General features: G+C 41.2%; 1 protein-coding gene across 1 annotated transcript in view; it reads left to right on the top strand.

The window, feature by feature from the left end:
* NEK1 (NIMA related kinase 1) overlaps positions 1 to 17741 on the top strand; it is a 54056-nt gene that overhangs the window by 15909 nt on the left and 20406 nt on the right. Inside the window, exons 15-22 of the mRNA XM_015416237.1 lie at positions 266 to 441; positions 519 to 650; positions 5083 to 5185; positions 7381 to 7464; positions 7899 to 7982; positions 9873 to 9950; positions 14778 to 14873; positions 16948 to 17100. Of these exons, the coding sequence (XP_015271723.1) occupies positions 266 to 441; positions 519 to 650; positions 5083 to 5185; positions 7381 to 7464; positions 7899 to 7982; positions 9873 to 9950; positions 14778 to 14873; positions 16948 to 17100 (906 nt within the window). The remainder of the gene's footprint in view (positions 1 to 265; positions 442 to 518; positions 651 to 5082; positions 5186 to 7380; positions 7465 to 7898; positions 7983 to 9872; positions 9951 to 14777; positions 14874 to 16947; positions 17101 to 17741) is intronic.

Below are 17741 nucleotides of genomic sequence, written 5' to 3' on the forward strand. Positions count from 1 at the left end.
ATCTTTGTATTACTAGAATTCAACATCTTACCAAAGAATTCGGTATCATACCAAGTAATTCTTAGACTTATGAACAGACACTTATTTAAATGACCAAATAGCAGAAGGCTATAGTATAAACAGTGTCACATTGTGCATTTTAAAATTAGAATTTCTGAATTTGACTGTGCTGTCTTCTTCAGGACAACTAGAGCAGCTAGTGTGTGTTAGAATCAGACAGTATTTGTTTGAATCATAATATAAGAGCATGTTGTTAAATTTGTAGGCTCAGTGTTTTGGTGGCGGAGGAGGTGTGGTGCCTTCACCTGTGCTAGCTCGAGGACTATATGAACACTATCATGCTATTTTTGATCAGATGCAACAACAAAGGGAAAACATTAAAATAGCAGAGGGAAAAGAGACTGAACTGAGAGAAAAGCAAGCTCCAGAGCCTGTTGACAGGTATGTTTGCCTTCATTCAGAAGCAGAGAACATGCAGCACTAGACAAAAGTAATGAAAATTACGTATTTATCTACAGAGGACTTCCACCTGGAGTTCATCCAGGAGTTCCTAATGGGCCTGCAGGTCATCATCATTCACCTGATGCTGATGCAATTAGGAAAAGAGTGAAAAGATTCGAGGAAGTGTCTAGACAAGCCAATGCAAACAGGTTGGACTGTGGATTTGTGTGTCTGTCCTGTGTGTGTTTAGGTTTTTGTTATGTTTGTAGCTTACTGTCTACATAAAGCGTGAATGACAAAACTAGGTCCTTACACATAAAAGGTGTTTGAGGCACCATGTTGTTTATGCTTTGCATGTTTGCTGCTGGAAATGCCATTATGGTTCTGGTGTACTGGTGGCAAACGTGATTGTCCTGTAAACAGGTGTTGATCTGTTTGGGGGAGATCTTTCATCATAGGATTTGTTGAACAGCAGACTGCTTAGCTCTCTGCACTTTTTTCTGCAGCCTTTTAGCTAGTTGTTTTCAGGCTGTTATGGTGACAGTCTGTTTAATAACAACACTGTGTTCCTGTTGTTTTATGTGTCTTTTATTTGCAAATGTTACTGTCCTTTATTTAACAAATGTCTGCAATATTTTTAAAAAACTCAATTTCATCCACTCTCACCTACAACTTTCTCCAAGAACTAACAAGAAATAAATAGCAAAGAGTTGGAAAGAAATAAAAGGGGAGAGAGAATAGGGCAAGCTTAATTACGGAAACAAATTTCTGCCCAGTGAAAAGGTGTTTTAAGTGAATCTTCCTTAGAAACTTTTCTTGCATCATGAGCTTCATCTCCCCCCCCCCCCAATAGTTCAGTAATAAGGGACTTCCAGTGTTATGATAGCAACCTCTTTGCCACAGACCATTGTTTTAGAAAATACCTAGAAGAATGGAATTTAACTAGGAACTAGATAGTTAAAGAAAAAATATGCAAATATAGATGAAGTAAGATCAATATGATGGTCCATTCCAAAAACCAGTAGCCTTTGTACAGCTCCAAGTATGTGCTCAGTGCAGGTGGAAGTGGTGCAGGTGGAACTCCTACTTGTGTGGTTCCATATCTGTCACTGGGCCTCCCAGTTGTCCATATTTAGAATGCAGGTATGAGGTAAGTGTGACTTCAGATCAATTGCTGTCAAATCAGACAGTGTGAGATCCGGTGGTGCTGCCCTCATTTCACTGGAATGTGACTTTGAATTCAGAAATTACACTTGTACTTTGAAAGCCATGCCCCATGGAAGATATATTTGGCCTAGTCTATTTTTTTTAATTCCCAAAGGGAATTAGATATGATATATACTTTTAACTTGACCTTACTATGTATGTCAAAAAATCTACATAATGGGGTAACATAGGTAAAGGGAATGTTAGTACAAGGCTGGAGAGTTCCCAGGTTTGCCACAGCAACAAAATGGTGGCCAGCATTTTGTGGCTGCAACCAGGAAGGGATCAGGAGCCATGACTGGGATGAGAGAGAATATGGGGAACATGAGAAGGAAGAATTAGTCAAATGGAGGAGAGTGGTGGCTGAAGGGGTGGGGAAGGAAAACAGATAAGGTACATGAGTGAGAGGGAAGGAACTGGAAAGGGGAGAGGCTGAAAGGGAAGAAGAAACAGGAGGAAAAGTGGGAATAGCATGTAAAAAGGGACCACTGAAGAGTCCTCCCGTCAAGTCCTCCTTGTATATTCTAACAGCTGGATTAGAGGTTTTGTTTTAGATAACATGTAAAACAAAGATGTTGGGAAAGACTGCAAGCCAAATCATGAAACCAGGCAATGTGGTAATTCTGTGCTACCTAAATGCATATATGTTTGCCATGGGAGGTGCAGGAAAAAATAAAATTTGAAAAAACCCCCATAGATCTTGCAATAAACACAGATTTTTTTAAAAAAAACCCTGAATTTAGTATCATACAGTTAGTATTAAGGACTAAGTTTAGCAATGTTAAACATTAAATTCCGCAGTAATTCTGCAATAATATATTACCATCATATACCTAGTATCTAGTATTTCTAAAAAATTAAAATAAAAATTACTTGTGGTCAAATAAAATTTTAAAGAAACAGTTCTTCAAAAGTACATTTTTATACGGCATGCATAGGAATTATTTCTGATGTGATTTATCTGGATGCTATATAATGTAATCCCCTAGAAAGTATCTGACAGTTGCAACTGTTTTGTTGCCATCTGGTCTCAGGCCAAAATTGAATGTATTCTGGATTTGATTAATTTGGCATATGGTCCAAGGTGAGATTACTCAGTTGCCTCTCTTCTATTTGGTTTTGCTCACTTGCACTACAAGGGATTATTAAACTAAGGTTTGGAAAATATTAATTGAATCTTTTATTGTATGTGGATGATGCAGTGTCATTGCTATCTAATCTTAAAAGCTCTCTTCTATCATAAAGCTAATGGAAAACTATGATGGAGATATTCCTGCCTTGTTCTTTTTTTTAAAGTTGGTGGTCACATGTTGCTTTAGCAGCCCAAGCTTAGTTCTTACTGAGTTTTCCTTCTCCAAGGAAATTTTAGGAAGGTAAAAGTACAGATTGTGTAATTTGGACTTGCATACATAGCTTCCTATGCAAGTGTCAGTATTTCTGATTCTCATTGTGGCCAGACCTGTGGATACTTATATATGGATACTGGAGTCATGAACAGACAGATCTTTTTACAAACTTGAGGAAAACCCTAGCTTTGCAGAAAAATCTGGAAGTTTAAACAAAATTGGAGGCTAATCCACCCTCCCTGTAATAGGAGCAGCACTTGTAGCTTTAAGAAATGAATGCCCTCTGTGACCATTGCTAGGTAACCACAACAGAGTATTGCCAGAGTTCAAGCCCTAGTTTCTGTCAGTAAAACGCAGGGGGTCAGGCCCCTTTGCAGGGCTGCCTTGACCATTGAGGCCAGGCCTGGCAGCAACCACCTTGTGAAGTGATACCACCTGACTTGCATGACTCATCCAGGCCCAGCTGCTTGCTACAGTAGCCACACCACCAAAGCCAGTCTGGTATACCAGTTAGAGTTTCAGACTAGGATCTGAGTGACAGGGATCTTAATCCTCTCTCTGCCATGGAAGCTCACTGGGTGACCTTGGGCCAATTATGTACACTCAGCCTAATGTATCTCCCAGGGATGCTGTGAGAATAAATTTAAGGAGATAATTACATCTCCTTAATTATGGAGATGGACCCCATTGCAGAGAAACGGGGAATATAAATGAAGTAAATAATAAATAGCTGAAGATGAGGAGCAGATAAAAAGTGGGTTGGTTTGTGGGTGGGAAGGAGAGAAGAAAGCAAGGATAGGTAAGGGTATCAGGGTGGCTCAAGGAGGTAAAGAGGAAATAGTGTTGGAGAAAGTAAGGCGCATCCCGCAAGTTGTTGTGGGTTCCCCACCATGCAGTTGGCCAGTACTGTGTAACAGAGTTCTCTTGGGGAGGCTGCCAGTGAGAGTAAGGCGTGAAAGCTGAAGACAGAGGGACAGATATGGGTATGTTGGCTGCTGGGTGGGAAGGAGAGAGGGAAGCAGGAAAAGGGGAAAGCCTGTGGGGGCTTTCAGGAAAGGAACAGAGGAAATACTGTGGGAGGAAATAAGATGGCCCCTGCAAGTCCTTGTGGGTCCCCCGCTTGTGACATTCTAGTGCAAAGATATCAAACGGGGTTCAGGGCCTGAGTGGGCACTCCAGGAAGGATCAAAGTTGATTGCAGTTACCTATCCATGAATTCAGACAAACATGAGCTTAAGGCTTCCAGACTTCCTCTGATAGGAAAATGCAGGATTTAGGCAAAGGATGTGGAACTTGTATGATTGCACCTTTAAATTTCCTATGTACATCTGATAAAAGTACTGTGTGAATAAGAAGTATGCATGCTTCTATGATTTCCATGCTTGTGGCATCTCCAGAAAGGCTGAGATACCATGGTACGTACAGGTAAATTGGCATTTATGTATTTGTTTCACACGCTACTTCCTCCAGATGACAGATGAATGTGAGCCAATTATGGCAGCAGTGTGGTATATAATGCCTTCAATGACCTTGACGAGCTTGCAGAATTCAAGAGGATGTGACTTTAGGTCAAGCTTATGAAAGGAAGAATGTAAAAGTGGGGGCGAAAGAGAAGGATATGTTCATTACAAGTGCTTCAGCTTCGTTTCAGTAGAAAGAAAGCGTTGTGCCATAAAAAAGGTTTTGATGAGGGGCTTGAAAGAAGTACTGCCTTGAACCATGAGGAAGGGTGGGGTGTAAATGTTTTAATAAATAAATGAGATTCACAGGTGTTCTGTGAGGTCCTTCCAAGCCCAAGGGGCAGTGTAAGAGAAAGGGCAGAGTAGTCTGAGGGAGCAGAGACCTTTATTCACTAGGAATGGTGAATCTGGAAGAGCAAAGGGCAGTGTTGTACTGGGACATGACAGCAGAGAGGTAAGGTGGAGTAAGACCATGCAGACCTTTGAAGGGTAAGGTTGAGAAGTGAATGCTGGGTCTAGAAGCAGGCAGCCATTGTAGGGATTTCGTAAGACAGGCCCCATGGTCAGAATGATAGGTGACTAGAATTAAAGGCTGTCACTGTCTTGGATTTTCCCCGTGTTTTACACAGGCACAAAGGATGGGTGGCTGCAGAAAGAGCTAAACAAGTTGAAGAGTTCTGGCAGCGGAAGCGAGAAGCATTGCAAAACAAAGCTCGCGCTGAAGGACATATGGTATGAAGCGTTGGGCTTTTTTACTCAACAAACTTTTAAATCCCTTTTTAACTATAAACTCTCATAAGATCTTGAAAACATTTATCTTTACAGTAAGATAATGGTGTCTTAGACTTTAGCATTTTATTAGTGCTGTTCATAGCAAATGGATACAAGTGGCTTGTATACAAACAGTTTAAAAGATATTCTTATCCCCATTGATCATCTTCCAGTGTACAGTCTGCATTTTCCTTTGACTATAGGTAGTGTGGCAAGATGTGCAAGCCGCCCTGAGCCTGCCATAGCGGGGAGGGCGGGATATAAATTAAACAAATAAAATAAAATAATAAAATAAATAATGTAGGTAGCAATGAAAAGTTGACAGTCATAATCTAGAGAAGTCCCTTGACTTCTACAGCACATTTAATTTGCTCAAGTGGGATTTTTTTCAACTTTAATCTGATAATAGTTCCTTCCAATGAATTTGCTATATTAGAGGATTATTCTGTTACTGTCCCCAAGCTTAGGAGTAACTTGACAGGCCTTGAAGGGAGCTGCTGTGAGACAGAGAGCCCTGCAGTACACCATCCTCTTGCTCATTGCAGCCACATAAATCATGCTGCTCTAGCATGTATAACTTATCAGACAGCTGTTTTACTTAAACTTACTGAGCCATGAAGTGGTTAAGTATGTGAAAAATTTGTTGTCCTTTTGATTGAGCTACCATGAATAAGCTGGTATTCATATTATTGTTGTGGAAAAGCCAGTATCTGTGCAGTTCTCTTTTTAACCACAACCCAACCTCAGCTTTTGGGGAGTTCAGTGTCTAGTTATAAATACCGAATACCTGCCATGCAGGAAGCCTGTGACTTTTGGACTATTTGCATCTGCAGAAAATATGTTTTACATACAGATAAATAGGGGGCATTGCTGTAGTTCCTGTCCAGAGAAACAAGTGCAGTGCTATTTATTGCTGCTGTCCTCTGAATCCTATGTATCTCTTATGTAAGATAGCACAGATGAGACAAATGATATTAAAAGTCAGGAGGAAAAACAGGCTATGTTTTGCTGGCTGGAATGAAATGCCCCCATCTTAAAGAAGGGTAGCGTTGTAAAGCTGCAGCTTGCATTGTGACAAGTTCAGTCTTTTTTGTTTTCAGTGATCTAAGAAAATTATGATAATGAAGTTGATAAAACAGTAAAAGGAAGAAAATGCAGGCCACCTGACCATTTCCAGACTTCTAATCATGATGCAAGCTGTAATTGCAGTGCATCCATTTACGTGCACTTTCTCAGCACAGCAGCTTCATGCCCCACAATGCAAGCTATTGAAAGGAGTGTCCACTAGGGACGGAGGGCTGCCATGTTCACAAGAGTTACGAAAAGCTTAGCCTTGTGTCTGTTGCCTATTCTGGAACGCTTTATTTGTGTGTAGTCTGAACTTTACAGTTTTAAGGCAGAGGAAAAGTGCCTTTGCCTCGACCTGCCACAGGAGGTCCAGGCCCATCCGTGTAATCTCAATTTCTAGGAAGTTGTTAGGCTTTCTGGAATCCAGATGCTTTGCACTCTGGGTCAAACCTACTCATCAAAAGACGAAGCTCTTCACTGCCTTCTCTAGATAGGAAATGGGTGCAGCACCTCTGCTACCTGCTTAAGTAGTTATAGGTTGCAGTTTAGCTGCATCAGGTATTGGTACGAATTTTTGTGTGTCCAAAGAAACTGTCAGCTTTCCAAGTGAATGATGTATGTCCTACATTTATAGAAGTGTATACCTAATGTGTTATACTTTGTCACCTGTAGTATACATTTCTGATAATGAAATTTACTGCAAGGCTGTGTGAGTGCATTTAATGTGATGACAAGCTTATTAAAAGCTTCCAAAGTGAGATTCCACTGAATGTTAAAATGTGTTACAAAGGAAGTTGTATTTCTGATCACTTTTAAACTTAGTTAAGTTAGTAAGCCATTTTGAGCAAGCAAGACAACTAAGTTCAAACTTCGTGTGTCAGTCAGTTTAAATACAAAATCCTAGTTCCTGGTAAAGGATGAGAAAGACAGAAGCAAAGAAAAGGAAACAAAACTGGGCAATGAGAAGACTGCATTTTTTGCTCTAACTTCAGTTAGCAATTATCAATGACTATTGTTGATTAGATATAAGGCTAGGTAATGTGATAGCTCCAGCCATTCTTGAATTTAATACATTAAATGGTGAACAGGATACACTGCAAAACCTGGCAGCTATCTATGGAGGCAGGCCCATTTCTTCAAGAGGAAGGAAAGCCAGAAACAAGGAGGAAGAGGTATGCTTCCTGCATGTTTGCTGCCTTCATTACATACGTAAAGCCACTTTCTTTGCCTCATCTTATCTGCATGAGTTTTCATGTATAACCAAGAGAAAGGGCTCCTCCTAAGAGTCCCCATTAGTATCAACACACAGTTCCTAGAAAAGCCTCTTTAGATGAATTAACATAACTGTTATACGTAATCAGCAAGAGATCATTCCTCTTCTCTTAAAATATATAACTGTTCCAGATTTCCTGATGCTCAAGTAATAGTTCAAATGAATAACTGAATTTACCTAGAAAGTCTAAGAAATTTAGTGGTTCTAGCACATCCACAAGAGTTGTCCCATTAATTCAACCATTTTATGCATTGTACGTATGTTCTTAAACGTCTGTATTATTTCAGATTTCCACTGATGGAAAAGCCTTTGATTATTTTGTTTTTCTTTCAGGAGTACTTGGCAAGGCTAAGACAAATTAGACTTCAGAATTTCAATGAACGTCAGCAGATTAAAGCTAAACTTCGTGGAGAAAAGGCAGGTGGACCATGTCTCCAACTGATAAACATGACAAAATAATTTAATACAACTCTGCTTATCTTGTCCTCTGAAAGCAAATACCTTTTAGTCATTAAAAGATGAAAGCTTATCTAAAATTTTGTATTAGATGCAAATATCTTAGTTTGCGGTTGCGTTCAAATGTCACAGTAAATCATGGCTTGTGCAATAAACTCTTAGTCTAATGGATCTGAGTAACAAATTCTGGTTTGGGTATAAGCCCTGGCTTGTCAGCTTCTCTTCTGCCTCCCAATGGGAAGGATGTTCTCCCTATAATGTGGCCAGGTAATTAGAAGGACGAAGCTACTCGACTAACTTTAATGTATGAATTCAGACTTCACAACAAACCATAATTAGTAGAAACAGTGGTTAAAATCAGTTACAAACCCTAGCTTAAAGTCCCATTTGTTGGTTTGTCAGGAATCAGGACTGAGGTTTGATCAGTTTATTGTGATATCTGAATTTAGCCAGAAAGTTACCATATTTAATTTTTTAATTGGATGCTTGGGTGTAGGATTCTTTTGTTCTGTTGTATATTTCAAATAGTAAAGGCAAATGGATGACTAGTTAGGAAACCATTCTGTATGGGTCTAACTGAGGTTAGTGTGGACACAGACACCTTGAAAGGGAATATTGTCAATTAGATAGCATCCTGATAGTGCCACTGCACCAGGATTAGGCTGTGTCTTCACTGTTAATTGCAACCTGTTTTATTAAATGCATCAGTGAAACAAAAATGCATTTATTTTAAGTCATAGTGCACAGCATCATGAGGTTAAATACACACACACAACTTTCAGTGATGTCCTGACTGGTGAAAACCATAATATGCCAGCAGAGAAAGTCTTGTGGTGAAGGTGAGGAATGTGAGGAAATTTCCTCCGATCAAGATCTTTGATGCCTAGTTTATGTCTTTTGTGCAGGACTTTAACTATGTACTTGTAGAAGATGGTGGTTCAAAACCTTGCTTGTGGGAGCACTAATGTGTGGAGAACTGTTTGTGTGCTGTCTTTAGCTGTTTGTTGCAAAGCTTATATGACAACCTGACAACTTGAAAAAGTTCTGGGAGCAGGTGCTAATACGTGACCCTCTGCATATCTAAGGACTACAGAAGACTGGCTGTCTCTGCAGACATGTTTACATTACAATGCTTGGTCCAGATTGGTGGCTCCTGCGGGCTAGTGTTACCTTGTGCAGAGCTTTAATTTGGTACCACAATACGGCATGAAACAGTTTTACCCAAAGTTTTTTTCCCCCAGCTTGCTAACTGAACACATGCTTAGTAATATATGAAACATATAGTAGTTATGTTAAAATTTAGAATTGAGTGTATGTAGATGTTGATCAAATCAAGCGTAAATTCTCCCTAAAAGCTAAAATTACTAAACTGAGGCTATCATATTTTGGTCACATCATAAGATTCACTGGAAAATAATGTTAGGAAAAGTTGAAGACAGCAGGAAAAGAGGAAGACCCAACATGAGACAGATTGACTTCATAAAGGAAGACCTGAGCAAAGCTGTCAATGATAGGATGTTTTGAAGGTCATTAATTCATAGGGTCACCATAACTTGGAAATGAATTAATGACACATAAAACAGAGATTTTAATATTCTGAATTGACATTTTAAATATTTGTAAACTATTTTGGTTTTGCCTCTTGAGATTAAGTCATAGGAATTACTGAGAAAAATCCACTGTAGCCTAAGTTTATGTATTTTCATGCTTACAAATTATTGGTAAGACCATCATGGAGTCTCAAAGGAATCCATGCTTTTGCAAGGTAACATACAAAAGTTATGGTTATGGTTAAAATACTCTCTTCTGGGGTTTTTTTGTAATTGCCATATCTGTCACATTTATTTTTAGAATGAAGCTGGAGGTTCTTCTGCACAGGAACTAAGTGAAGAAGCAGAAATAAGACGTAAAAAAATTGAAGCACTAAAGGTAACATTGAAGGAGAGTGGTGATAGTGGTACAGAATTTGCTGCATTGGCTTCAGAGAGCCATTAACAGCACTGCTGCAGTATTGCTTATGGTGCCACCATGGAACAGAAGGAAGATAAGCACAGGAAGGCTAGTGGGGTATGGTAATGCTGTGAGACAAATGGGGCTACAGAACTGTTGCTTCAAAGTGACTCTCACACAGAGGAGATATGGAGGAAAGAATATTATTGAATAGAAAAAGAGAAGGTGGGGAGGATTAATAGACAAGGTCCAGAAGAGGCCCTTCTCCCCCTCTCAGGTTTTGTCTGTGGGTCAAGAGCCAAAAATTGGTATAATGGTATGAGGTAAGGTGGCAAAGATTCTTTGTTTTTCTGAAAGGAGTATGTCTATGTATTACATTTTGATGTGATAATCCATTCTGATTGGTAGCTTAAGAGTTTTATGATGTTGTTAAGATGGCCAAAGCCAATTTTTCTTACCTATTCTAATTTGAGCTATACTTCTGGAGCTAAGTGGCGACTTTCAAATTTTAATACACTGTTGGAAGCGAATTAAATCCCACTACTAAGAATAAGCTACAGTTGTCTAACACTTTAGGTGACTGTCTGGATTAGGTATAGTATAGGGTTGCCAGGTCGCTCTGTCTCACCAGCAGGGGGCTTTGGGGGGCATTCTGGGGGTGGGTGAGGTGTAGTGTGATACGTTGATGTCACCAAGAAGTGACATCAGTGCATTGGGAGGCAACACTCTGCTTTTTGGGCAAAACTCTCTGGTGAAAGTTACCTCAAACTATAGAGTTTTGTCCAAAATGCAGACTGTCAAAAAGACCACCCCAGTGTCACCAATGTGTCGACGCATCGTACAGGATGACACTGTTTGGGGGAGATGGGGGATTTCCTCCTGCCAGTCAGTGGTGGGCAGGAGCTTTACATAGGAAAGTTGGCTAAGAATAATATTGAAGACACTGAGATAATATAATAATAATATTTTTAATGCATATCAGTTTGTTTACAGTTTTGACTTTTTTTCTTTCTTGGCTTTGACCTGGGGAATGGCAAGCCTAGTATAGCACCATATGCCTTAACCCTTATAAAAGCGTAATAGACATTTATTTTTTTCTTTTATTTATGCCTTATATCACAAAAATGGCAATGGATAGAGGCATCTATATACTAATAGCCAAGTTGCCCCCTGCATGCGGATAACTAAATCCGCACATCGGGGGAAGCTATGGGGAAAGAGATTTTCCTGCACACTTGGGGTAATCCCCATATGTGCAGAAAAATCTGAAAAGTTTTAAAAACTATACGGGAGATATTTAAACCCCCACAAAAGTAAAAGAGTCCCCTGCACATGTGCACTTACCACTGCGAACTGTGGCAGATCCATGCAGGGCTTGCTGCCGTTGCTGCTGGCAGCAGCGGCGAAGCCTTGGCGCCCAGCAGCTGGGAATCATGGCTGTTGCTGTGGCAGAGGGGGAAAAGCCTGGCAGGCATAGTGGCGGGGAGCTGCGCAGGGCTCACTGCCGTTGCTGCTGGGTGGGGGGAGGAGAAGCCTGGCGGGAAGGTGGCTGGGAGCCCACAGGGCTCACCGCTGTTGCTGCTGTCAGTGGCGGCGGTGGGGGGAGAAGCCTTGGTGGGCTGGCGGCTGGGAACCGCGGTTGTTGCTGCTGTGGGCGGGTGGGGGGGGAAGCCTGGCGGACCACCTGCTGGGCTCACCTGCGGCCGCCTCCTCCTCCTTCTCCTCCATGTGGAGCTCCTGCTGCTTCAGTGGCCAGCCAGCCAGGACCTGCGGGGAATACTCCCCACCACCACCAAGTATTGTGGGTCCCACCTCTTGTTATTACTATTAGTTACAAATAGGTGAATTTATTAGCTTTCCAGTAGTGCTTTAAAATTGGACATTGGTTCCTTGGCTCCCAAGTTAAAGCTCAAATTAGAAAAGGTAGGAAAAGTTGGTTTCAGCCATCTTGAGGTCATCAAAAAATGCTTAAGCTACCAGTCAGGATGGGTTATCACATCAGAATATAATAGATAGATATAGTCCTTTCAGAAAAACATTAAGAAGTGTTTGCACCTTAATTGATACCAACATCTGGTCTGGCCTGCGGACTATGTCTCTGTATTCCTCTCTCAGCACTATCCCTTTTAGCACTGACTGAGCTGGGCAGCATAGCTGAGCAGCATTAAGTAACAGATGGGTGGGATTTTCTCCAAGCAGTCTTCAATAACCAACCCAAAAGATCATGGGTATAAAAAGAGTTTAATAACTAAACATACATCCTAGCACAGGCACTTAGGAACAATCTATAGATGTGCAGAGTTTAGGCAGAACACTATAAAAAAAGTGAAAAAAATATTTTTGTTAGTGAATCTTACAGGAACCTCTACAGTCCCTTTCCTGGAGATGGCTACAGGGTGGATGGTCTTTCCATAGCCTGTCAGAGTCTGACCTTGATTCCAAAGTCTTAATACAGAACAGCAGTCCAGGTTAACCAGAGGGCTGGGTCCAGCAGGCCACCTAAGCTCTTCTACTTGCTACAAAACTGGCAGTGTAATTCCTTCCAAGACAACATCCAAAACTGGCAGTGCAATTCATTACCAACTAATATCGCCTCCATTTTATCTGTATTTATCTTCAGCATGTTCCCCCTTGGTTATTTGACCACAGCATCCAGGCACTGCCCCTGAATAGAGATGGTGCCTACTGAAGGCTGTCTAAGAGATGTAAAGCCAGGTATCATCAGAATACATCTGTCAATCCACTCAATAGTCTTATGTAAATAATAAACAAAATAGTTGACAATACAGAACCTTGTAGGACCCAGCAGAGTATGTCCCACAATTTGAGCCTCTCCCACAACAATCATCTGAAGTTAGTCAGCTAGAGAAGAGTTAAAACACTTCAGTGCTATCCTCCTCACTTCAGTTCTGTGCTCCAAATACTTTAACACGATTGTGTGGCCAACTGTATCAAAAACAGCTGCAAAGTCTAATAAAATTGAAATAGAAATATTCCCAGGCAAGATTGATTTCTTAACTATATTGGACTCCTCTTCAGCATGCAGGCCAGCACTCGTTTCTTACCCCCATTGCACTTGTATTATTGAAATTCCCTTGTCATAGCAATTTTTGAAATTATATATGGTCCCCCAAAGAGATGGTAGTGTTCATTTTCCTGGCCTCACTTGGCTGTATCCTGCTGGCATTTCATGTGGGCACCTGTGAACAACAGCTACAGCGAAGAGAGGAATCAGAGAAGATGGCATGGAAAAACTGGCAGGAAGCAACCCACTTCAGGTTGCACCACTTCTTGTCATGCTGATTTGGTGGGCACTGATAATTTTGTTTATGCACCTCTCACCTGTGCTGCCACAGTGTTTGAAAATTAATGTCTTGCTGCTCTGATGACTCTTCTGTTGTGGTCCTTGGTTGTCATCCAAGCCCAAGTATGCTGAGAAAGGGAATCTGAGTGTGAAGTACAACCCAGGTTCTTCTGTAGAGTTCTGCCTAAATTCTGAAGCCCACTGTTTGAAATTCCCAAAACAAGGCTTTACTAAATGTTTCCTTTCATACTGAGAACTTACTGTTATCTTGTGAGACTGGTTTTATGTTCATCAGCTGCTCTGTGAAACATTGGTCTTGCCTTGAAGAAAAACAAATTATGTTCAATAAAAACGTATTTATTTATTAAATTGGATTGACTAGGCCACCCTTCCCTATAAGCAGGGCTCGGGGGGGGGAGGTGTCTTACAACAAAATAGTATGCAAAATTCATTAAGTTAAAACCAACATTAAAACCACCTAAAAGCAGATCAGTAAATAAAACAATACACACACGCACAGAGATGGGGGGGGGGGGAATTAGCTCCCCAGCCTCCTTGAGGGGAGAGGTTGCAAGGGATGGGGAAAGTATATGAGAGTGCCAGATGTCATACTGTCCTGCATTGCTGTCTTCAACCAAGTGCCTAGCAGAACATCTCTGCCTTGCATGCCCTGGGGAAAGATAATAACTCCCACAGGATGGATGTCTTGTGGCAGAGAGTTCCACCAGGCAGGGGGCAGGGCCGAGAAAGCCCTGGTCTTGGTTGAGGACAGCTGGATCTCTCTCTGGCTGGGGACCACCAGGAGGTTCTTATTCTCTGAGTGTAATGCTCTTCCAGGGGCATACTGTGAGAGGCAGTCCTGAAGGTATGTAGGTCCCTGACTACTAAGGGCCTTAAAGGTCAGAACCAAAACCTGGAACCTTATCTGGTGCTCCACTGGAAGCCAGGTGCAGCTTGCACAGCACAGGTTGAATGTGTGCTGTCTCGGGGGTCCCAGTAGGGACCCACATAGCTGTGTTCTGGATAAGTTGGCGCTTCCAGTGCAAAGGTAGGCACACGTACAGCAAATTACAGTAGTCAAAACACCATGGTTCTTTGCAATACAAAGGAAAAGGATAATAGTTATACTGCAAAGCTAGGCATATTGACAAGCATATCGGTTCCAGTGGACCCTCTTGTATAAAGCCAGGTTATTTCAGGTTCTTCTAGAGGAGATGAAATTAAAAAAAGGAAACAAACTGTATAGCTTCATGGGGGGGGGGACCCTTCTAGCATAAGCAGGGGAACATTTCCAGATTTGATGCCACTTTTCTCACCCAGTTCTCATACACGGCTCTTCAGTGTAGAAGACACATTTCTGCAACAAAATGTTGGTGAGTCAGTAATAAACGCAATGAAAGATGCAGAAAATATCTTAATTGGTTAGGATAATGGCTGAGGTTTTCATTGAATTCAGAAGATTGTCTGTTGCTGATAGATTATTTTTGGGGCCATATTTCCAGGCACAAGCAAATGCCCGGGCTGCAGTCCTAAAAGAACAGCTAGAACGAAAAAGAAAAGAGGCTTATGAAAGAGAGAAGAGAGCTTGGGAAGAACATGTAAGAAATGTTAAGCTTTTGGCATCTTTGTACCTGCTAATGAGATTTCTATGAACAAGCTTTAAAGTAAGAAGTAAGAAGGTCTGTGTTTTTCCTGTAGTAGCTCCAAAGATGCTGACCCATGTACCAGTGTTGTCTCTTTCCTTTATTATGTAACCAAAATGTTTTTAAGTGCGTTAGTGTACTCTAGCCATTATTACAAATTTTAGGTTTATTGAAGGGATAAAACTAGAAGACATACAGAAAAAATGAAAACTTCCAAAACCAAACACCACAAAACAAACTAAAAGGGGAGGGGGATATAAAAGGCTTCCAATTTGCTCTACAACAAATATAATTTTGTTTACAAAAATTTTACTTATGATTGCAAAACAAAATCTGTCTTTTCATCCCCCTTCGGCATATTTCTTAGTTGGAAAAACCGCAGATCATCAAGTCATCTTTGTCTTTCTTATGCAAAAAGTCAGTCTCTAATACATGGTGTAATTGTACTCCAGCCATTATTGATGGTATGAGTTCTCACCCTGAGCTTAGCATATATCCCACTCAGTGTTGTGATTTGGATCTAGATCAAAAGCACTTTTTATGGCTCTTCAGTGTGTGTACAGTTTCTTCCCTTACCAGATTCATGACTTGTTTTCCCCTCTAAGATAGTACCAATTAATGTATGTGTAAGGTGCTTCTCCCAAGTAATAGCTGAGGAATTGGACTGTTGAGAACCTTCCATTATTGCCGACACTAACATGTCAACCCTCAGATTGTTCCCCTCCTTGCCCACAGATATAGCAGAAAAGTTGTTGCTGACAGTACTATACCACTGCAGGACAGAAGATACTGTATGAGAATTCTTGAGCATGTACACACTATGCTGGTAGACCTTGTTTGGCTGAGTTATGATGGACAGCTACAGAGCTATAAATAAGGTGTAATAAGCAGGGCTTTTTTGTAGAAAAAGCCCAGCAGGAACTCATTAGCATAATAGGCCACACCCAACAGCAGAAACATATTAGCATATTAGGCCACACCCGAGTTTAAACTGCCTTCCTTTGGCTTGCCTGGGCGCCCCGCGGCTGTAGGAAGCCCGGGCAAGCCGGCCCTTGGATAGGCCGGGGAGGCATTGAAATGGCCTCTCTGATCCTTCCAGGGACCCCCCTGGCCTGCCCCCCTTAGAGTCCCGGGGGGGGTCGCTCTCCAGGCCTAATTGGCTTCTCTTATGTTCTTATGTTCATTTACCTGGCACTAAAGGAACAACACACGCAGCCAGATCTGTGCTTCTCAGACCTTGATTACAGAAGGAGTTGTTCTTTGAAAGTAAACTGGCTCTTTGGGAGAAGGAGAAGGAAAGCATTATGCTTAAATGATTACTTGATGCCGTGATTCAACACCTTCTATTTTCTAAGCAGATGAAAAATGCTGGATTGAATAGGGCGTCCATTTTTGTTTGTAATGAGCACATTTCTTACTTTTTCTCCCCTGAAATATTAAGCTGTTAGAGGCTGGCACCTAATGCACTGAATCTTAAATTATAATTTGGTTTGTTGCTAGCCACTGTTCATGGTCACCATCCCTTTTACCCAGATTCTGTGGTTTACAAAGGGGAGTTTCTTCTGTTTGGCATAAGATTCATGTTTCATTTCTTTTGCAAAACCTGATGCAAAGGAAGAGAAGACGTTTTCAGTCCTCCTTCAGTACCACTTTAAGCAGAGTTGCACCCATGCTAGTCAACTGCATTGTCCTGAGAATCTATTATCGGGGGTGGAGGGGGCAGCAGTCCCAGGGATGGTGACACTATTACTGGCAACTAGGTCTCTGGAGCCCTGGCCGTATGACTCTTTTGAATAGTATATTCACTGTGGTCATATTACACCCCAAGGTAATGCAGTATGACGAAATAACTAATTTATAATAACCTAGGATGGAATCCATGAAAACAGAACATGCTCAAGCATTCTGCTTCAAACACTACTGCTTGCTTTAAAAAGATTGGGGGGAGGCCCTTTGCAGCTTCTCATTTTTTCAGGTAACTAGCACGTGGTCATGATATATAGGATATATGTATGTATTCTATCCACAGCTTGTAGCCAGAGGGATAAAGAATCCTATGGGAATTGCAGAATTAAGCCCCACACATGGCAAACTGCAAGCCGGAGGTTCGCCTACCAGGCTGTCAAAGCCCAGTTCACCTCAAGTCATCTCCGTGACATCAGCTTTGAAGGAAGTGGGTGCGGTAGGTGTTGTTGTTGTGATTCTTCTTCTTCCAGGAAGCTCATGGTTCTCCCTACCTCCATTTTGTTCTCAAAGTACGCTTGTGAGACAGGTTAGGTTCAGGGAGGTGTTGTCTTAGTGTGGCTGTGAGCCCAGGTCTCCAAGGGCAAAGTCTCCAGGGCATTTCCCTCTGCTTAGCCTCAAACAAACAAACTCTGTGTTTCCAGACTTCCAAAACTAGGCGTATGGGTCATAATAAACAGTAGTATCTGGCCATGATGTGATTGCATGCATGTCATTGTGTGAGTATCTGGAAGCTAATATGATTTCTGATTCTTGTATCAACAATGAAACAGATTTGCAAAACAGATTATTTCGTTATATTTTACGTGCTTTTTCAACATGAGACTCACTGTATATGATAGCCAGTATGATAACTGGCGCTGTTTCAGAGATTTTGACTGTTTGAAATTCTGCCTAGAAGGAGTATGTAATTATTTTATTCGGTTTTTACTCCGCCCTGTCCCACAAGCAGGCTCTGGGCAGCTTACAACATACCAGTACAACAATTTAAAAGATTAAAACGTAACACAGTAAAAATTTAAACTTCAGTTTCATAAATAAATTACAAGATGGCTATAATCCAATTAAAGTGCTCTCAGC

Source organism: Gekko japonicus, unplaced genomic scaffold (assembly GCF_001447785.1).
Source record: "Gekko japonicus isolate JY-2015 unplaced genomic scaffold, Gekko_japonicus_V1.1 scaffold593, whole genome shotgun sequence".
Taxonomy (NCBI): Eukaryota; Metazoa; Chordata; class Lepidosauria; order Squamata; family Gekkonidae; genus Gekko; species Gekko japonicus.